This window comes from Nannobrachium achirus, assembly GCF_963921795.1.
Source record: "Nannobrachium achirus genome assembly, chromosome: 19".
Classification (NCBI taxonomy): Eukaryota; Metazoa; Chordata; class Actinopteri; order Myctophiformes; family Myctophidae; genus Nannobrachium; species Nannobrachium achirus.
The window spans coordinates 40,477,235-40,492,270 of NC_137826.1; the positions used below are offsets into that span (position 1 = coordinate 40,477,235).

The 15,036-nt window shown below is 40.9% G+C and overlaps 1 protein-coding gene across 1 annotated transcript; it reads right to left on the reverse strand.

Annotated features, from left to right (window-relative positions):
* Positions 1–4,095: 4,095 nt before the first annotated feature.
* Positions 4,096–14,958, reverse strand: LOC308303885 (T-complex protein 1 subunit zeta). Its single transcript, XM_080748403.1, has 13 exons — positions 14,722–14,958; positions 13,858–13,921; positions 12,922–13,056; positions 12,149–12,322; positions 11,154–11,257; positions 10,619–10,889; positions 10,392–10,474; positions 9,603–9,699; positions 9,032–9,179; positions 6,805–6,938; positions 6,369–6,471; positions 5,062–5,134; positions 4,096–4,475 (listed from the first exon to the last, which is right to left on the reverse strand). Exons 1-13 carry the CDS (start codon positions 14,856–14,858, stop codon positions 4,403–4,405), a joined length of 1,596 nt encoding a protein of 531 aa, XP_080604529.1. The 5' UTR covers positions 14,859–14,958; the 3' UTR covers positions 4,096–4,402.
* Positions 14,959–15,036: the final 78 nt, after the last annotated feature.

The following is a 15,036-nucleotide window of genomic DNA, read 5'->3' on the forward strand; positions in this document are numbered from 1 at the left end:
GTCTAGAATAGATGTGTGTGTTATGCAATGTAAGGGGGACAGGTCATTTGTTGGTCATTGCTTGGTTTTAGATTCCTGTCTTCCTCCTGTCCTTGAAAGACATGCAAGTGTAGACTACAGACCAATATTATTCTCTAGTTATCAGTGTTGATTAGTGTCTTTTATGTCATGCCAACATTTTGGAATTGTATGGCGAGCCTGCAACCACCAGGAGATCACTGGACAGCTTGTGTCTGCTAGTGCAGCCTTTTTTTTAAGTGGAGGCCATGGCCCCAGAGGATCCAATTGGAAAGGAAGGAAGATGAAAATAACAAATAATAATAACAAATAATAAAAGTAAATTCAATTCACAAGATTATTGTGCCAGTTTCTCCACTTTCAACCTGAGATCCCTATTTTGGGCATGAAATTGAAAGAAATTAAAATGTAAAAAGAAAAAAGCCATTTCCCTATATGGGGCTATTTGGGGGTTCTTGGCATGAAAAGGTTTAGTGTTTGTACTCCATCACTGTCTCTTCCTTTGATGAACTGATACAAATACAAAATTCAGTATAATTTAATTCAATTGGAATGAACTCTTTGGCTAACTGTATGCATATAGATTTAATCTGAGACAAAAGCATTTCACTAAACTCCTGTGTTGTAACTGTGTTAGAATATGCATGGCTCTGAACACCAACTTTGCCTGCTTATTCTTTATTATTTGCCTATTGCTCATAACCGCCCTCTGTTTCACACATCTGGGTGAACAAGACAACAATGTTAAATATGTCAAGGCCAAAAGGAAGATAAAAGAGCAGGTTCCCAGGCTCCTATAAACAAGAGCTACAACAGCATCCTTAAATAGGCAGGTTTCTCAGGCTCCTATAAACAATATCTATGGCAGCATCCTTGTCTAGTCATTGTTGTCTCCTCCTCCAGCCAGAACAGAAGCATCAACCTGTCGCCATCCCGCCACCACACATCTGCATTCAAAGTAGTCGCGTTGCTGTCTAGATTCAACATGTTGAGCGCAGTCTTTGTCACATTGGGAGTTCTTCTGAGCTCTTCACCTGGGATGACATTTGTCCTGGACACCTCTGGAACTGGAAGAGAAACGGCAACATCCTCTGTACATCCTGATGATGTTGACAACAGGTTAGTAGTATCATAATACAATTATCATATGAAGAGGTTTAGTGTGTCTTCTTACCTGTACTTTCTAACCCTATCCTTTTCACTGGTTGTACCTGTATGAGTGTGACACATTCTCTTGATACAAAAGTTTGTAACATTTTGTGTGAGTGGTTTATAATGTCCTTTCTTTATCTAATTTACATGGATATATGCATCTGAGACCAATCGATTACTGCTGGTGAAGATTCATGAAATGTATTGGATTGTAGCATGGCAGTCATTAAGTATTATAAAGCCTATGGCAAATGTTGTGTTCATATGTGCTTGCTGAGGTCTTTTACGGCACAGAGGGAGAATTTGGAGTGACTAGGGCTGTAACATGACAGTCCACACAATAATTAACAATGATCAATTGTTTAACACAATTATTAACACAATCAATCACTCCACAATAGTTTGCTAAACTGATTCCAGAGATTGTTGAAGAATGTTTGAGAGAACCTGTGTTTGATGAAGAGCTAGATTCTCGACACATAACCTTGGGTGGAAGTTTAATAAATATAGCCCTATATGTTGTAATGTAATGCAATGCTATTGGTCATCTGCAGGTGCCAGGACTTGCAGTCTATCAGGAAGGACCTCCTGGATGCTCTACACCTGCCGACCGAGCCACGTCTGCCTGCTGGTTGGCTGAAGAGAGACCAGTGGCCAAGACTCAACGGCATGACTCACAGAACCCAGGATGAGAGGGGTAGGTCAGATAACAGAATTCAAGCACCATTTGTTTCATTATAATGAACTTGAGATGACTCAAGAAACTCTGACAACCTGTTTTCTTCTTTTTTTATAGCTTCTGGCTTAACTGTGATACCTGGCGATGGCCACGGCACTGGCTTCAAGTGCTGTCAGATGTCTTCACAGATCTCCCTGAAAGGTATAAAACAGTGTGTGTGAGAGAGAGAGATAGAGATAGAGAGAGAGAGAGCGAGAGAGAGTTTGTATTTGTGTGCGTGTGTGTAGATTAGAGAGATTGTGTGTGTGTCTGTGTGTGTGTGTGTGTGTGTGTGTGTGTGTGCGTGCGTGCGTGCGTGCGTGTGTGTGTGTGCGTGCGTGCGTGCGTGCGAGCGTGCGTGCGTATGTGTGTGTGTACCTATTTACAAGTATGTAATGTCCTCCTTCTATCCTCCTATGTATGTATGTGACAGATCTGGGCTGGGACGACTGGATGATATATCCCGAGAGCTTCACCGTGGTCCAGTGTGCACCCTGCAACCCTCTGCTGGAAGAGAACCCGCGCTGCCCATCACACTCTCTAAACAACTCTTCACAGGTATATATTATTCCTACAGATTTATATCAGTGTTTCTCAAATGGGGGTACGTGTACGGTATCCCTAGGGGTGCACTGCAGAGGTAGCCTACTAGGGGTACTTGAGAGAAAATGGAAAAATGTATTTTACTGTAATGTTTAATAATAAAAACATTGACAAATATGTGAACGTGCTGCTCCGTAAAGCTTTAAATCAAAATAAGTAAACATTTTACTGTTACTGAATAGAAAACAGGCTACTTACTTTTATTTTCAACATATTGACATAAAACTGGACTTTTGATGTCAGTATTTTCTAATCAAAATGTTGTTGTCGATTAAAGGGGGCACTTGGATTCAGCAAAAGGGGGTACTGAAGCCCAAAAAGTTTGAGAACCACTGATTTATTACATAATGATTGATGATAGTGAGTGTGACATGATTATATCATATATTATTTAATATAATTGTCACCCGTCTCCTGTCTCTCTGTCTCTTCCTTCTTTTAGGCCCAGATGCCCTGCTGCCAGTCCACCTCCCAGGAATGGCTGCCAGTCATGTACGTGGAGGAGGTTGGCACCGTTGTCATCACCGCTGTGCAGCTCACTCGTGCATGTGGCTGTGCCTCTGGCGCCATCCAGCGGCCTGCAGAAGGCTAAAGCATGATGCATACTTTGATGTAGATGCTGCCGCAGAGCTATGGTTTTAAAGTGTTGTGCATATCTATCTGTTAACTCTTTGTCTGGCATTTGTCTTTCATATTAGTGTGCTGAGTTGTGTAGAATGTGTTTACATTTTAATGCAACAGAAAAACCAAGGTCCAATTATGTAAATGTTGGGAAATTGAAAATAAAGCAGAAAGCTAAATTTAATTTCATCCCACTAGCACTCAGTGTTTACCTCAAGAATATCATTTTAATGACATTAGTTTGTTTGAATCAGTCTAGAAAAATCCAGAAATTGTCTTATATCTGCAACTTATTTGGCCATAAGTTAGTCAATTTAAAGTACTTGTCTATTTCCAAGAACAGATGCCTTTGTGAAAAACGGTTGACACAATTGTGATAAAAAATGTAGGTATAGCTTTAAGTATTAACTTATATTTCAGCTATTTAAGGCAGCATATTTCACTACCAGACATGTAGGAAAATATTCTAAAACTAGATATTGCAAAAACTCACATGGGGAGGTAATTTGTGATGTACTCCATATGATCTACTGTATGTTAATCTCAAATGTTTTTGTAAAACTTTACATACATCCGATTACTAACAGTTTCAGTTACATGTGGAGTGTTTTGTTTAGCACCGGCCATTTTCCTCACATTCTTTGAATAAAGATAACTGCAACATATCTATTGTTATCATTTTCTCAAGTCACTTATTTCCATAGAAATCTTGATAAAACCATGATTATTGAAATGATCATTTTAATGTGGTTATCATAGCTTTTACAAAATCTCTGTAAGTGTAAACATGGCTCCTCAAGGGTCCCTTATGGGTCTATTTTGCACTTTTTTCACAACAAGGGTTCATATTTTAGTTATCTGGGAATGGTCTTATTGTGTCTAATAAGACATATTTAGCCACTTGCATTCATGAACCCAACCTTGTATTATTTTTGCAATGACTGGTTCAAAATAGAAAACACTGACAAAAGAACACAATCGTGTCAAGAGCCAAGAAAACCTTTAATGGGTATTAACAAAAAAGTTCAGCCGCTAATTTTCAGTGCTTAACAAAAACATAAATATAGACCCAATTATTTCAGAGGAACAATGACAAATCCAAGAACAGGGCGAACTAACAATGGTATCTGAAACATGTTGCGATGGGTGCCTGACATTTAAAAGGCTGGCCATCTGACCGGGGAGGCGGGAGCTTCAGCGTGACGCGAGCAGGGAGCGCTTTGATTCGTCCCCCATCAGGTCAAGCAAAAATTCATCTCCTGTGGGCGTGACGTGACGTCAGATGAACCATTAACCCTTGAGAGACGACATGCCGGCTCTCATGATCTCGTCCACCAGGAGGATGTTGCTAGCGATTACAGTGCTGTGGAGAAATAAATGGGACACAGAGAGATTTAATTATCAATATTATAGAACTTACCACTTAAGATACCTATATAGCTCCACTGTTACTTTTCATGTCGATCAAAAACTATTCAAAAAGTTGTACTGCTCTGTTGAATACATGTAGGGGAGAAGACGGCTCTCCTAATGCAGAGGTACAGAGCAGAGTTGTTGTAGCACAGACATTATAGACCAGGGAGAGCCACATTAGCATCCATGGGTGTTCTCTGTGCATGTGAAAATGTAGATAAACCTATTCTTCTAAAGCACATGTTAATGAATGGGCATTTATCAGGAAAGTTCCTAATGAAGATATCTGATCGAAACGTTGCCACACGCTAAAAGATTGGAACTTAACCACTCAAGATCCTATATAACTTGTATGGTGAATAGTGAAGATAGCAGATCTACAAACTCACAACACAATATGCTATTGGAAATATTTTGCAAGTGCTTACCTATGACATGCCCAAATGGCCAGGTTGATAAAGTGGTTACAAGAATGCCAGAAATAAAGTATGTGATATTCAATCTCCCCTGTATCCTGAAAGTGGAGCTAATCTCACCTTGAATGGAGGAGCTGTTTCTTGACACTGTAGTTGTCCCATACACCTACATCTCCAGCCACCATGGGCTCCCCTGGAAAGATCCAACATTACAGTCAACATGATTTGTGTAGTACTTGTACAAGACTATTACATAGTGCCTTAACAGACATAAAGGCTAGCATCATAGCCATAAAATATGAATACAAGTAAGATATTATAAAATAAAGACTACATAAGGTAACTGTATAGTTGTACAATTAAAATACATTACGTTTGAACTGAAATGTAATAGACTAGAATTACCAGTCCATGGTTTTGAACCCAGAAATTACAGTAAGTTAAAAAAAAAAAGGAACAAAAGGGGCTAAAAACAAAACAAACTGAATGCACTAGGCCCTACTAGTCTGATGCTGCATTCACACAGCGGCAACAAAGCAACAAGGGCCACATATTATTTGCAATGGATGCTAGCAACATGAAGCGACAAGTCAAAGTTAAGCTGGCCTCAATCTTTAAAACCCTGCAAGGCCCAGCGTTGCTTTTTGGCATTATTTTTTAAATCATTTAAAAAAAAATGTTATAGTTAGTTTTCCTGTTCTTTTTTCACATTAACATCACCATTAAATCCTATTGTTTAGTATTACAATGCCATTGGCCACGATATTTGCATATAAATACCCCCCACAGGGGCTGACATTCACACCTCCCAGAGAAGTTGAAATTCCAGCGTCTGGACGAACAACATCTCACTTTTTAACTGAAGCTATTCCTCTCTAAAACATAAGTAAAATGCCTGTAATATATTTTTTCATGATCATTAGAATTTCTAGAACATGTATTATGTTATTATTGTGAAAAAATATCCCCAAAATGCAATTTAGAGCATGATTTATGTCTATAAAACCTTACAAAAACATTAATTTTTTAACATTACATTTTCCTGTGATTAGGACTCCTACAACAGCATCTGATTTTTTTTAATTTCTTTTGGCCAGTAGAAATTAATTCGGGTCTTGCAGGGTTAACAGAGCTCCAATGACGACATGAAACATTGTGTTCAGATCAGAAATCATTTTCTTTCAGCATTTCCACTCCCCTTCTCTCTCCCTACATTTCCTGCCATAAATGTAAGACAAACTCATTATTCACTTCCTTGTGCCATTTAGCCCTAACCTTTTCACTTACACAGTTTGGCTTGAGCATTTCAACGGATACTCAACAGCAATGTAGCTTTTTGTAGGTTTATCGCCACTAGTGTGTGAACACAGCATCAGTCTTGTGACATGCAAAAGGGTCATACAGGACAACGCAGCGTGACTGCTAACCTGTATTGAGGTCAACTCCCACAAGCTGCCCTGACTCTTTGTACTCAGTCTGCAGCTTGACAAGGGTCTCCATTGGGTCGTAGCCAGAGTTCTGGGCCAGCACCTGCAACATGGAGGAGAGGACAAATATCTGTTTATATTTTGTATTGAATTATATGAAATGTATTAAAATTACAATAAAACTGTGCCACCAGAGTGCAATGGGGGTGTAAGCCCGCTCACTGTACAACACAGATAACAACAGAAATTGTGGCAAGACTACTCAATAGACTCAATTTGGTTAAAAAAAATAGCCAAATGCAATTCACTGTGGGTTTTTTAATGTATGTTTTATGGTGTGCCGGCTCCAGAGTGTCACAAATGGACCAGAGTGCAACAGCACAGGTCAATCATGTGAGCAGGGACATTTAAATAGCAATACAAATTAACAGCTCACCTTAGGAATGATCAGGAGAGCATCAGCAAACGCCTGCACACCGAGCTGGGCCCTGCCCTTCACCTTAGGCTTGTGTTTCACCAGAGCATCTGCTACTGCTATCTCAAATGCACCTCCTCCTGGCACTACACTACCTGCGGCGGGAGAGACAAGGAACACAGAGATAAATCAGACAGAAAATGGAGATAATTTTAACTTGTCTTTCAGATTTTACTGTTTGCCAACCTATATAGGGTTATTATTTATTTTGTTATTCCAGAGCCTCCATGGACCAGTTCAAAGTCAAGATGTTCCGAGATTTTATTTCTCTGCCCGATATTGTGTTCGGCTAAAAGTGTAATGTGAATAACAGTTATGTGAACTGACTAGTTGGTTACCCTTTAGGACTTATTTTATTTCATCAGTGAAGGAAGGTTATTGTGAATGTATAAAATATCTCGATATTTTCGATTGGGCTCAATATGTCTTTTATCGGCTCTGATCCCGGTTTTCACCTTTCACGTATCCCTAATGGCATGTTTGTGCAGCTCAGTACACGAGCAGCATAAATATCCACAAAAACTCCCACCAGCTGGTCCACACGACACATGTTAGAACACACGAGAAGCGAAGATGAGCAGAGATGCTTCAGTTACAGTTATCGAGAGAAGGTTGCAGGACAAAAAAAGTGGTGCTTTAAGCTTTTAAACCACGTCAACGTAATACAATAAAACAGCAATATGTTTTAAGCCTTTAAAGTGAATTAGATCCATGAACTACCGTGCATATTGAGACATGATAGCGGTGGACACTGGACATTAATGACGATAAGATTGCGTCCAGCCGTGCGTAATTTGCCGTGCGTAATTGTGAATTGTGGAGCAGAGTAGAACAACGGAGGAGAGAATAATGCTTCTCTTTGACAGCATGTTGTGTATTATTTCCACAAGTTGTATTTTCTCAGAGCACAGCGCTGCTGTATCAAAAGAGCTATGTTGCCGATCTGGTGCGATATAATAAAAAGAAAACAGTTCGCCCGTCGCTATTCATTCCTCAGCCTGAGTGAGACCACCACACACCCACGGCAGTGAAAGTGAAAGCGCATCGCGCTGGCTCTGCTGCTTCTTTGGCCAGCTCTCAAGTAGAACAACAACTCGTCGACGCATTTCCTCTCCAAGCGGTTAACTTCAAAATAAGAGCTCCCCGTCATATGATCAAGGCAACTTTCAAGTCACGTGAACTGATTTTATTTTTAAGTCTAGTTTACAAGTAGTAGGAAGTATGGACTCAATAAGAATTACATGACAGTCACAGTCCAGCGCTCTCATACCGCACCACAGTAACTGGTGTGATAACAAAATTATATATTTTTGACCGCTCGACTCAAACAATTGGCGTCGATTCCGGGGGCTTAAAACGACGCGTTGATTCGTCGATTTTTAGAGGACAGGCCTAGGACAAACATGTAAAAATGATTGAATGGTAAAAAGAAAATAAGGTCTGCACACTGGTGAAATAAACTCCACTGTTCCATTGCGTGTTAAGGTTTCGATCAAGATTTTTCTAATCACAATTATTCAAACGTTGTACTGCTCTGTTGAATACATGTAGGGGAGAAGACAGCTCTCCTAATGCAGAGGTACAGAGCAGAGTTGTTGTAGCACAGACATAATAGACCAGGGAGAGCCACATTAGCATCCGTGGGTGTTCTCTGTGCAAAATGTAAAAATGCAAGGTCAACACATGAATGTCAACTTATTCATCAAGGACATGTTAATGAATGGGTATCCATCATTAGAATCCTGAGGAAGATCTCTTGATTGAAACCTTGACGGGCAATAAATTATCGGAGCTTATTTTCTCTTATGTTAACTGTTGCTTGTCCTGCACCTGAATACAGATGTGTTAACGTGCACACACCTGTGTAAGCGCTTTCATACAACAATGAATAGTGCAAGTATGAATATGCTCCTGCCATAGGACAGACTAAAAAGGACACTCAATAGTTGCAAATATATCTGTGTTCCAAAAAAAAAAAGAGAAGAAAATACTGAAATTCCCTGGTGTTCACTATATAACTATATAGTTATTACCTATATAGAACATTGCATACCCAAAGTGGGACTGCCAACACGATGATTCAGTAGTAGCCAAAAATAATTCAATACACCATTTTTAGATATCCAACACACACAGACTCATTACATGTTCCATAGTCAGTACAGGCTCTGTGTCTGCAACCTCTTACCGTCTTCAATGGCGTTCTTGACTGCCCGCAGGCCGTCCCTGATGGCATCTTTGATCTGTGTTAGGGTGTGTGCGTTGGGTCCCTTCACCAACAGCGTCACAGAGCGAGGGTTGCCGCACTTCTCAATGAACGTGTACTTCTCCTCTCCCTGTGGAAGAGACCAGGACAGTTCACTTGCTTGCTTTAGTTACAATTATTTAAAACAATGGTTCTCAAATGGGGGTATGCAGAGGTACTAAAAAGGAAGAGTTTTCTAAGCAACATGTTGTAGTCGGGTAAAGGGGGTACTCCAGGGGGTGATCCAGAAATAAGGAAAAAAGGGGTACTGAAGTCAAAAAGGTTTGAGAAGCACCGATTTAAAATATGTACATGCTATGGTTTTTGGTTTGGTTTTTCTATGAAAACCAGTTGATAGCACACACCTAAATACACCCCCCAAAACCTACAGTACATGGCCAATAAAGTATTTCTGATTCTGTGATCAGACAATAAATATTTAAATAAAAAATGTTCTCCTGTAAATTATAGATTTGTCAAAATTAAATTGTCACCAAAAAGGACAAATCCTCACCAGTGTGTGTTCGTAGACCAGCCCAGCATGTCCCAAGCATTCTGGGGTCATGTCATCCAATGAGTTCACAGCAATACCTCCACAAGCCAGGGTGAGTCTAGGAGCCACAACGAAACATAATGTGAGTCTGGAGTACAACACAATATCTGATCTTTTTATAAAGAATAAACATTAGCCACTTGAACCGTAATGTCCATTCTGGGGAAAACATTCAGCGAAGACAGCAGAACTACAAGCTCATAATAGCAAAAACAGCCAATCTCTCCCACATGGAGGTCTGCGTAGATTTGTTGTAGAAGGAAAAAAGTGAGGGGGGAAAGTATAGGCCCCTGAGGGACCAGGGTCAAAAGGTATATATATAGTGTAAGTGATTAACGTTCAACTGGAGCGGGACACTGACAGGCGGTATAGAGAAGGGATGAAGGTGTAACACAGGTAATGATCCAGAATGGAACCCAAAACATGATGTTGGATATTAGCTGGCTGAGCCACCAGAATGCATTATTTTTTACAGTAGCATTCAGTTCCGTTATAGTCTGACACTGAACTAACGGTTCAGAACTGAACTAACGGTTCAGTGCCAGACCAATTCACAGGATAAAAGAAAGAACCACCCTGGAAGTCCTTCTGTACAGGCAGAAAGCCATTTCTAAGAAGATAATCAAATCATGTCTTTTTAGATGTTCCTGGCCTCCTCCCTCTCATTAACAGGTTTTAATGAACATATCAGAAGACAGAAAAACAATGATTGGCTGTGCCCATTTCGTTGTTATCGTTTGCCCTCCTTACCGCTCCATGTTCCTCCTCTTGGCTCTGCGCAGCGCTACAATGCCCTCCTTAGCCAAGGCATCCAAGGAGTATGGGTCAATACCCTAAAACAAAGAGAAAATATATGAAGATAATAGTTTTTTGCTTCTCGCTTCTTCAAGAGCTTTTAACTTTTAACAAATCACATCCACATTGTATTTGGTGTAAAGAACCAAACAGTGTCCATGTGTCGTTACCTACAGCCTTACCTTCTGGTTGATGACGACGAAGGCTTTCTCCCCGTCAGGAGTAACAGCGTTCTTCAGAGCGATGATTTTCTGCACGCGGTCCTCAATGAACTTCCTCTCTGCAGCCACCAGTTTCTCCCTCTCGTCTGCGCTCTTGTAGAAGAAGCCGGAGTTGACCTCGGTCTTCTCGTACTCCAGGGAAACGTTACACGTCAGTATGTAGGCGTCCTCCACCCTCTTCTTCATGTCTGGGTGTCTGGCGCCGTGGTCCAAAACCAGACCTCTGATCAGCCTGATGGGAGCGAGAGACGAGGGTGTCAAGAAATTAACTCATTCAAGCCTCAAGGGCAATGCTAAAGACTTAAAACATACATAGGCAACTGGCGGCCCGCTGGTTAATATCGTAATACTGATATATTATTGATTTCAGCTATTACAATTCCAAACAACACATTTGAGCTTGTTAGTAGTTTATACTAGCATGTTTTAAATTGTATACATAAAGTAGTTCAAAGTGCTGAAAGCAATGATAATATAATTGCGTTCCAAGACTCACTGTGTGTCACTTTCTGTCTTGTGCTTCATGTCCATAATCTCCACCATGTACAGGTCAATGGGCTCGTTGGGTTTGGCAATGGCCAGCACAGCGTCTACAACAGCCTGCAAGCAATAGGCAACAAAACGACTAGATGAATATGACTGACTGACTGAGTGCAACAATGGCCAGCAAAGCGTCTACAACACAAACAACCAAATCAGTGGATTTCAACCCTTTTCATATAATGGTCCATTATTTATTCTGCATTTGAGATAAGGTCACGGACCACCATAAAATGAGATTTAGCCTCTTAGACCCAAGACTTGGAATATTTTTGTTGTCGTTGGATAAGATCATCACATATATATTCAAAAGTTGTACTGCTCTGTTGAATACATGTAGGGGAGAAGACAGCTCTCCTAATGCAGAGGTACAGAACAGAGTTGTTGTAGCACAGACATTATAGACCAGGGAGAGCCACATTAGCATCCATGGGTGTTCTCTGTGCATGTACAAATGTCTGATAAACACATGAATGTCAATGCATTCTGAAAATGTTTATGACCCAATGTTCAAGATACACACTAAAACCCTCAACTCGGAGACTATGTCGTGTGAGATGTTATTTTGTGCTACATGGTTGTTTGTTGTTTTTCAGACTGAGGCAAAATATCCCTTCAGGAACTATAAAGATTGAGCAGTGCCGAGTTAGGGCTACATCTGTCTTTGTCTATGTGTACGTTGTCCTGCCCCATCCCACATTGGCCAAGCTTTGCAGGGCACTTAATGAAATTACCTCATAAATAGCACTGCTCACTCCACACTGGGCAGAATATTTATTATTGTGATTAACAAAATTGTATTCATTGACTTGAAAATGGCCCTCCTCCTCAGTCATCAGGCTGCACCAGCTGTCATTGTTTATCTCCTTAACCCAGAGGCCAAGGCTCAACTACTTAACCCCTGGGATCCCTGTATATGTGCTGACATCCAGTTCCCCCCTTGTGTCTCACCTCAGTGAGGAGGTCTGCCAGTTCTGCGTGAACCTTGGTTCTGAGGGAGGTGCGCGCTACGTGGATGAGGATCTCCCTGTCCATCTCCCTGGTCACCTTCAGCTCCTCCAGGACGGCAAGGGCCTTCTCCTTCGCAGCCTCGAACCCCTCTGCCACGATTCTGGGGTGGAGACCCTGTGTGTTGTGTTGGCATGGCAACAGATGAGGATGTGTTTTCTCTTTGACTGTGACTTAGCTGCTAGGATCAGTGTCCGAGCAATTGTACAATCTTTATGTGCCCTCTACTACATATTATGTTTAGACAATATAATGAATTATCCAATATAATAGTCATGATGGATATAAAAATGCAATGTTGGAATATGGAAAATAGCTGTATTTTCAGACCGTAAAAGTAAATCATCTCTCTGCTGCTTCCCATTTAACCAATCTACATATATGGGCATAAAAAGGACAAGGACAGACAGATAGAGATCTCCATATATGGGCAGACAAAGGATACAGCACTCAGACAGATACAGAGATCTCCATATGGCCACAAAAGGACTGGGACACAGCCAGAAGGTTAAAACAGGTGCTATGACAGCAGGTATAACATAAGAGTGGATGGATGCATTCCCTATTTTCATTGTTCCTAACTTGCATCTTTCCCAAGTAGGTCTAGTATCAACTAATTCAAGCAAATGATCCAAGAAAGAGGCAGGTTATATACAGTCTATTATGATAGAAAATCGCAGGAGAGATTTGTCTAGTAAGCAGAGACAACCTCTCACCTCCGACACGTAGCGGTCAGCCTGTTTCAGGAGTTCACCAATGATGAGAACGTTTGAGGTGGTCCCGTCTCCTGTGATGTCATCTTGTGCCGTGGCAACTTTAGCGATGAGCGATGCGGTGGGATGCTGGATTTGCTGAGAAGGAAGAAGGGACATTCATGTGTGAAAATGCTCTATTATGCCCAGTTTTGCCCACCCACCCTCCCAAATAAAAACATAAAAATTTGAGTTACTTTTTTGAAGGTACAAAAGACAAGACAATTCTCAATTTAGGCATTTAGCAGACACTTATCCAGAACGACTTACAAGTGCGAAATCGATCAAAATGAGCAAATTGGGCTTAGAAAAAGCACACCATAGATAACAGAATTATGATTTTCTAAATGATAAATCATCCAAAAGATGTACTGCTCTGTTGAATACATGTAGGGGAGAAAACAGCTCTCCTAATGCAGAGGTACAGAGCAGAGTTGTTGTAGCACAGACATAATAGACCAGGGAGAGCCACATTAGCATCCATGGGTGTTCTCTGTGCAACATGTAAAAATGGACGGAAACAAATGAATGGCAATGCATTCTAAAGCACATTTATGAATGGTATACAATATCACTGTTGTTAACAATATTTAAGATTTCAAAATGGTTGATGGAGGCTCCAATGAAAGAGGTTTTAAAATTAAACATAATTTTTTAAATGATCAAACTCAAAATGTTCACGTATTCTATTATTAGGTACATATCGGGCATGTAAATAATGATTTTATATTCTCAAGTACAAATAATATCATGTCATCAAAACCCAAGTCAAAGATGCACTAAGATGGGGTGGGGCTGGCTAATATGGATGGACCCCATTCAAAATTCAACATCCCCAGAAAATAATAATAACAAAGACAAAATGCTTACATAAAAACCAACATTTTAAAGATGTCTTACCATCTCGTGTAACAAGACATTGCCGTCTTTGGTCAACTTTATGTCCCCTGCACCAGAAACAAGCCTTCAGGGTGGAGAGACAAGAGAGACAATAAGGGATGGATTAGGTAACGAAAAGTGATATTGTTAACGTCACCTTAAACAGTAACAACATGTATGATTTGACATGATGCATCTACAAGCAATGTCAATGGGAAATGTATGAATAGCACACTCCTACTTATTAACCATCTTACTTATAACTCAAGTTATAAGTGTTATAATTCGGCTTAACATTGTTCATGTTCACAGACATCATTAACGTTAGGTCGCGATTTATTATAGCTTGATCAACACGAAGTCGCTGAAAAGGTCCCATAATAATCAAGTGGAATGAAGTGTATCCTATAGTCATAGAATATAGATTCACTAATGTTTCTGCGTTCAACATCATTATGTGCTAACCGGCTTCTGCTGCTGATGCTGGTTGCTACTAGCCGGCCGCCTGTCAGACTGATCAACAGAACATGTGCCGCCAGGAAAAGAAAAAAAAAACACTTTAACCACGACAAGACCTCCATGGACCGACTTTATGATGCCGGTTAATTAATTAAAACAAGTGCATATTAATGCACAATTATGATATCATGAAACAACGCCTGCAATATAAACATCCCATGATGTTCTCCTATTAACTGCCTAGCCACCGTTAGCTTAGCATGCTCTCATGACTTAACAGGTTCTCATCGCTGCCTGCCTACCTGCTAGCGTTAGCTAGTTGCCTTAGCGAGCTAGCATTTTCTCATTGCTTCCTATGTACCGTTAGCTTAGTTAGCTTAGCACTCGTGGTCAACAAAGGGCTCCATCCTCCACAAACACACTCACATCTTCATGGTTCCTTTGGGTCCCAGGTTACTCTTCAGCACGTCCTGCAGTCCGCGGGCAGCGCTGATGTTGACGGCCAGGGCGGCCTGGGCCCGCGCTACCTCCGCTTTGGGGTTCAGGGCTTTGATGGCGGACATGGTGGCGTTGCAGCACGGCCAGCGAGGAGAGAAAGGGAAGTGTTGCCGGGCAGGAGTGTCACTAGTCGGCCTGCAGCGCTGGAGGGAGAGGGGTGGAGGCTTCCAGAAGACTCCAGCATGTGGCGGCTCTGCTAAACGGTGTTGCCAGATTATGCGAGAGAACTAAGCAACCAATGCA

What these genes read in the sequence shown, in the direction of transcription:
- LOC308303885 (XM_080748403.1), bottom strand. Translation starts at nt 14,858, where the DNA reads ATGTCCGCCATCAAAGCCCTGAACCCCAAAGCGGAGGTAGCGCGGGCC. An exon ending in AAGACAGAAAGTGACACACA is followed by an intron (nt 10,890 to 11,153) that starts GTGAGTCTTGGA and finishes CGCTCCCATCAG; the next exon opens with GCTGATCAGAGGTCTGGTTT. An exon ending in TCGTCGTCATCAACCAGAAG is followed by an intron (nt 10,475 to 10,618) that starts GTAAGGCTGTAG and finishes TCTTTGTTTTAG; the next exon opens with GGTATTGACCCATACTCCTT.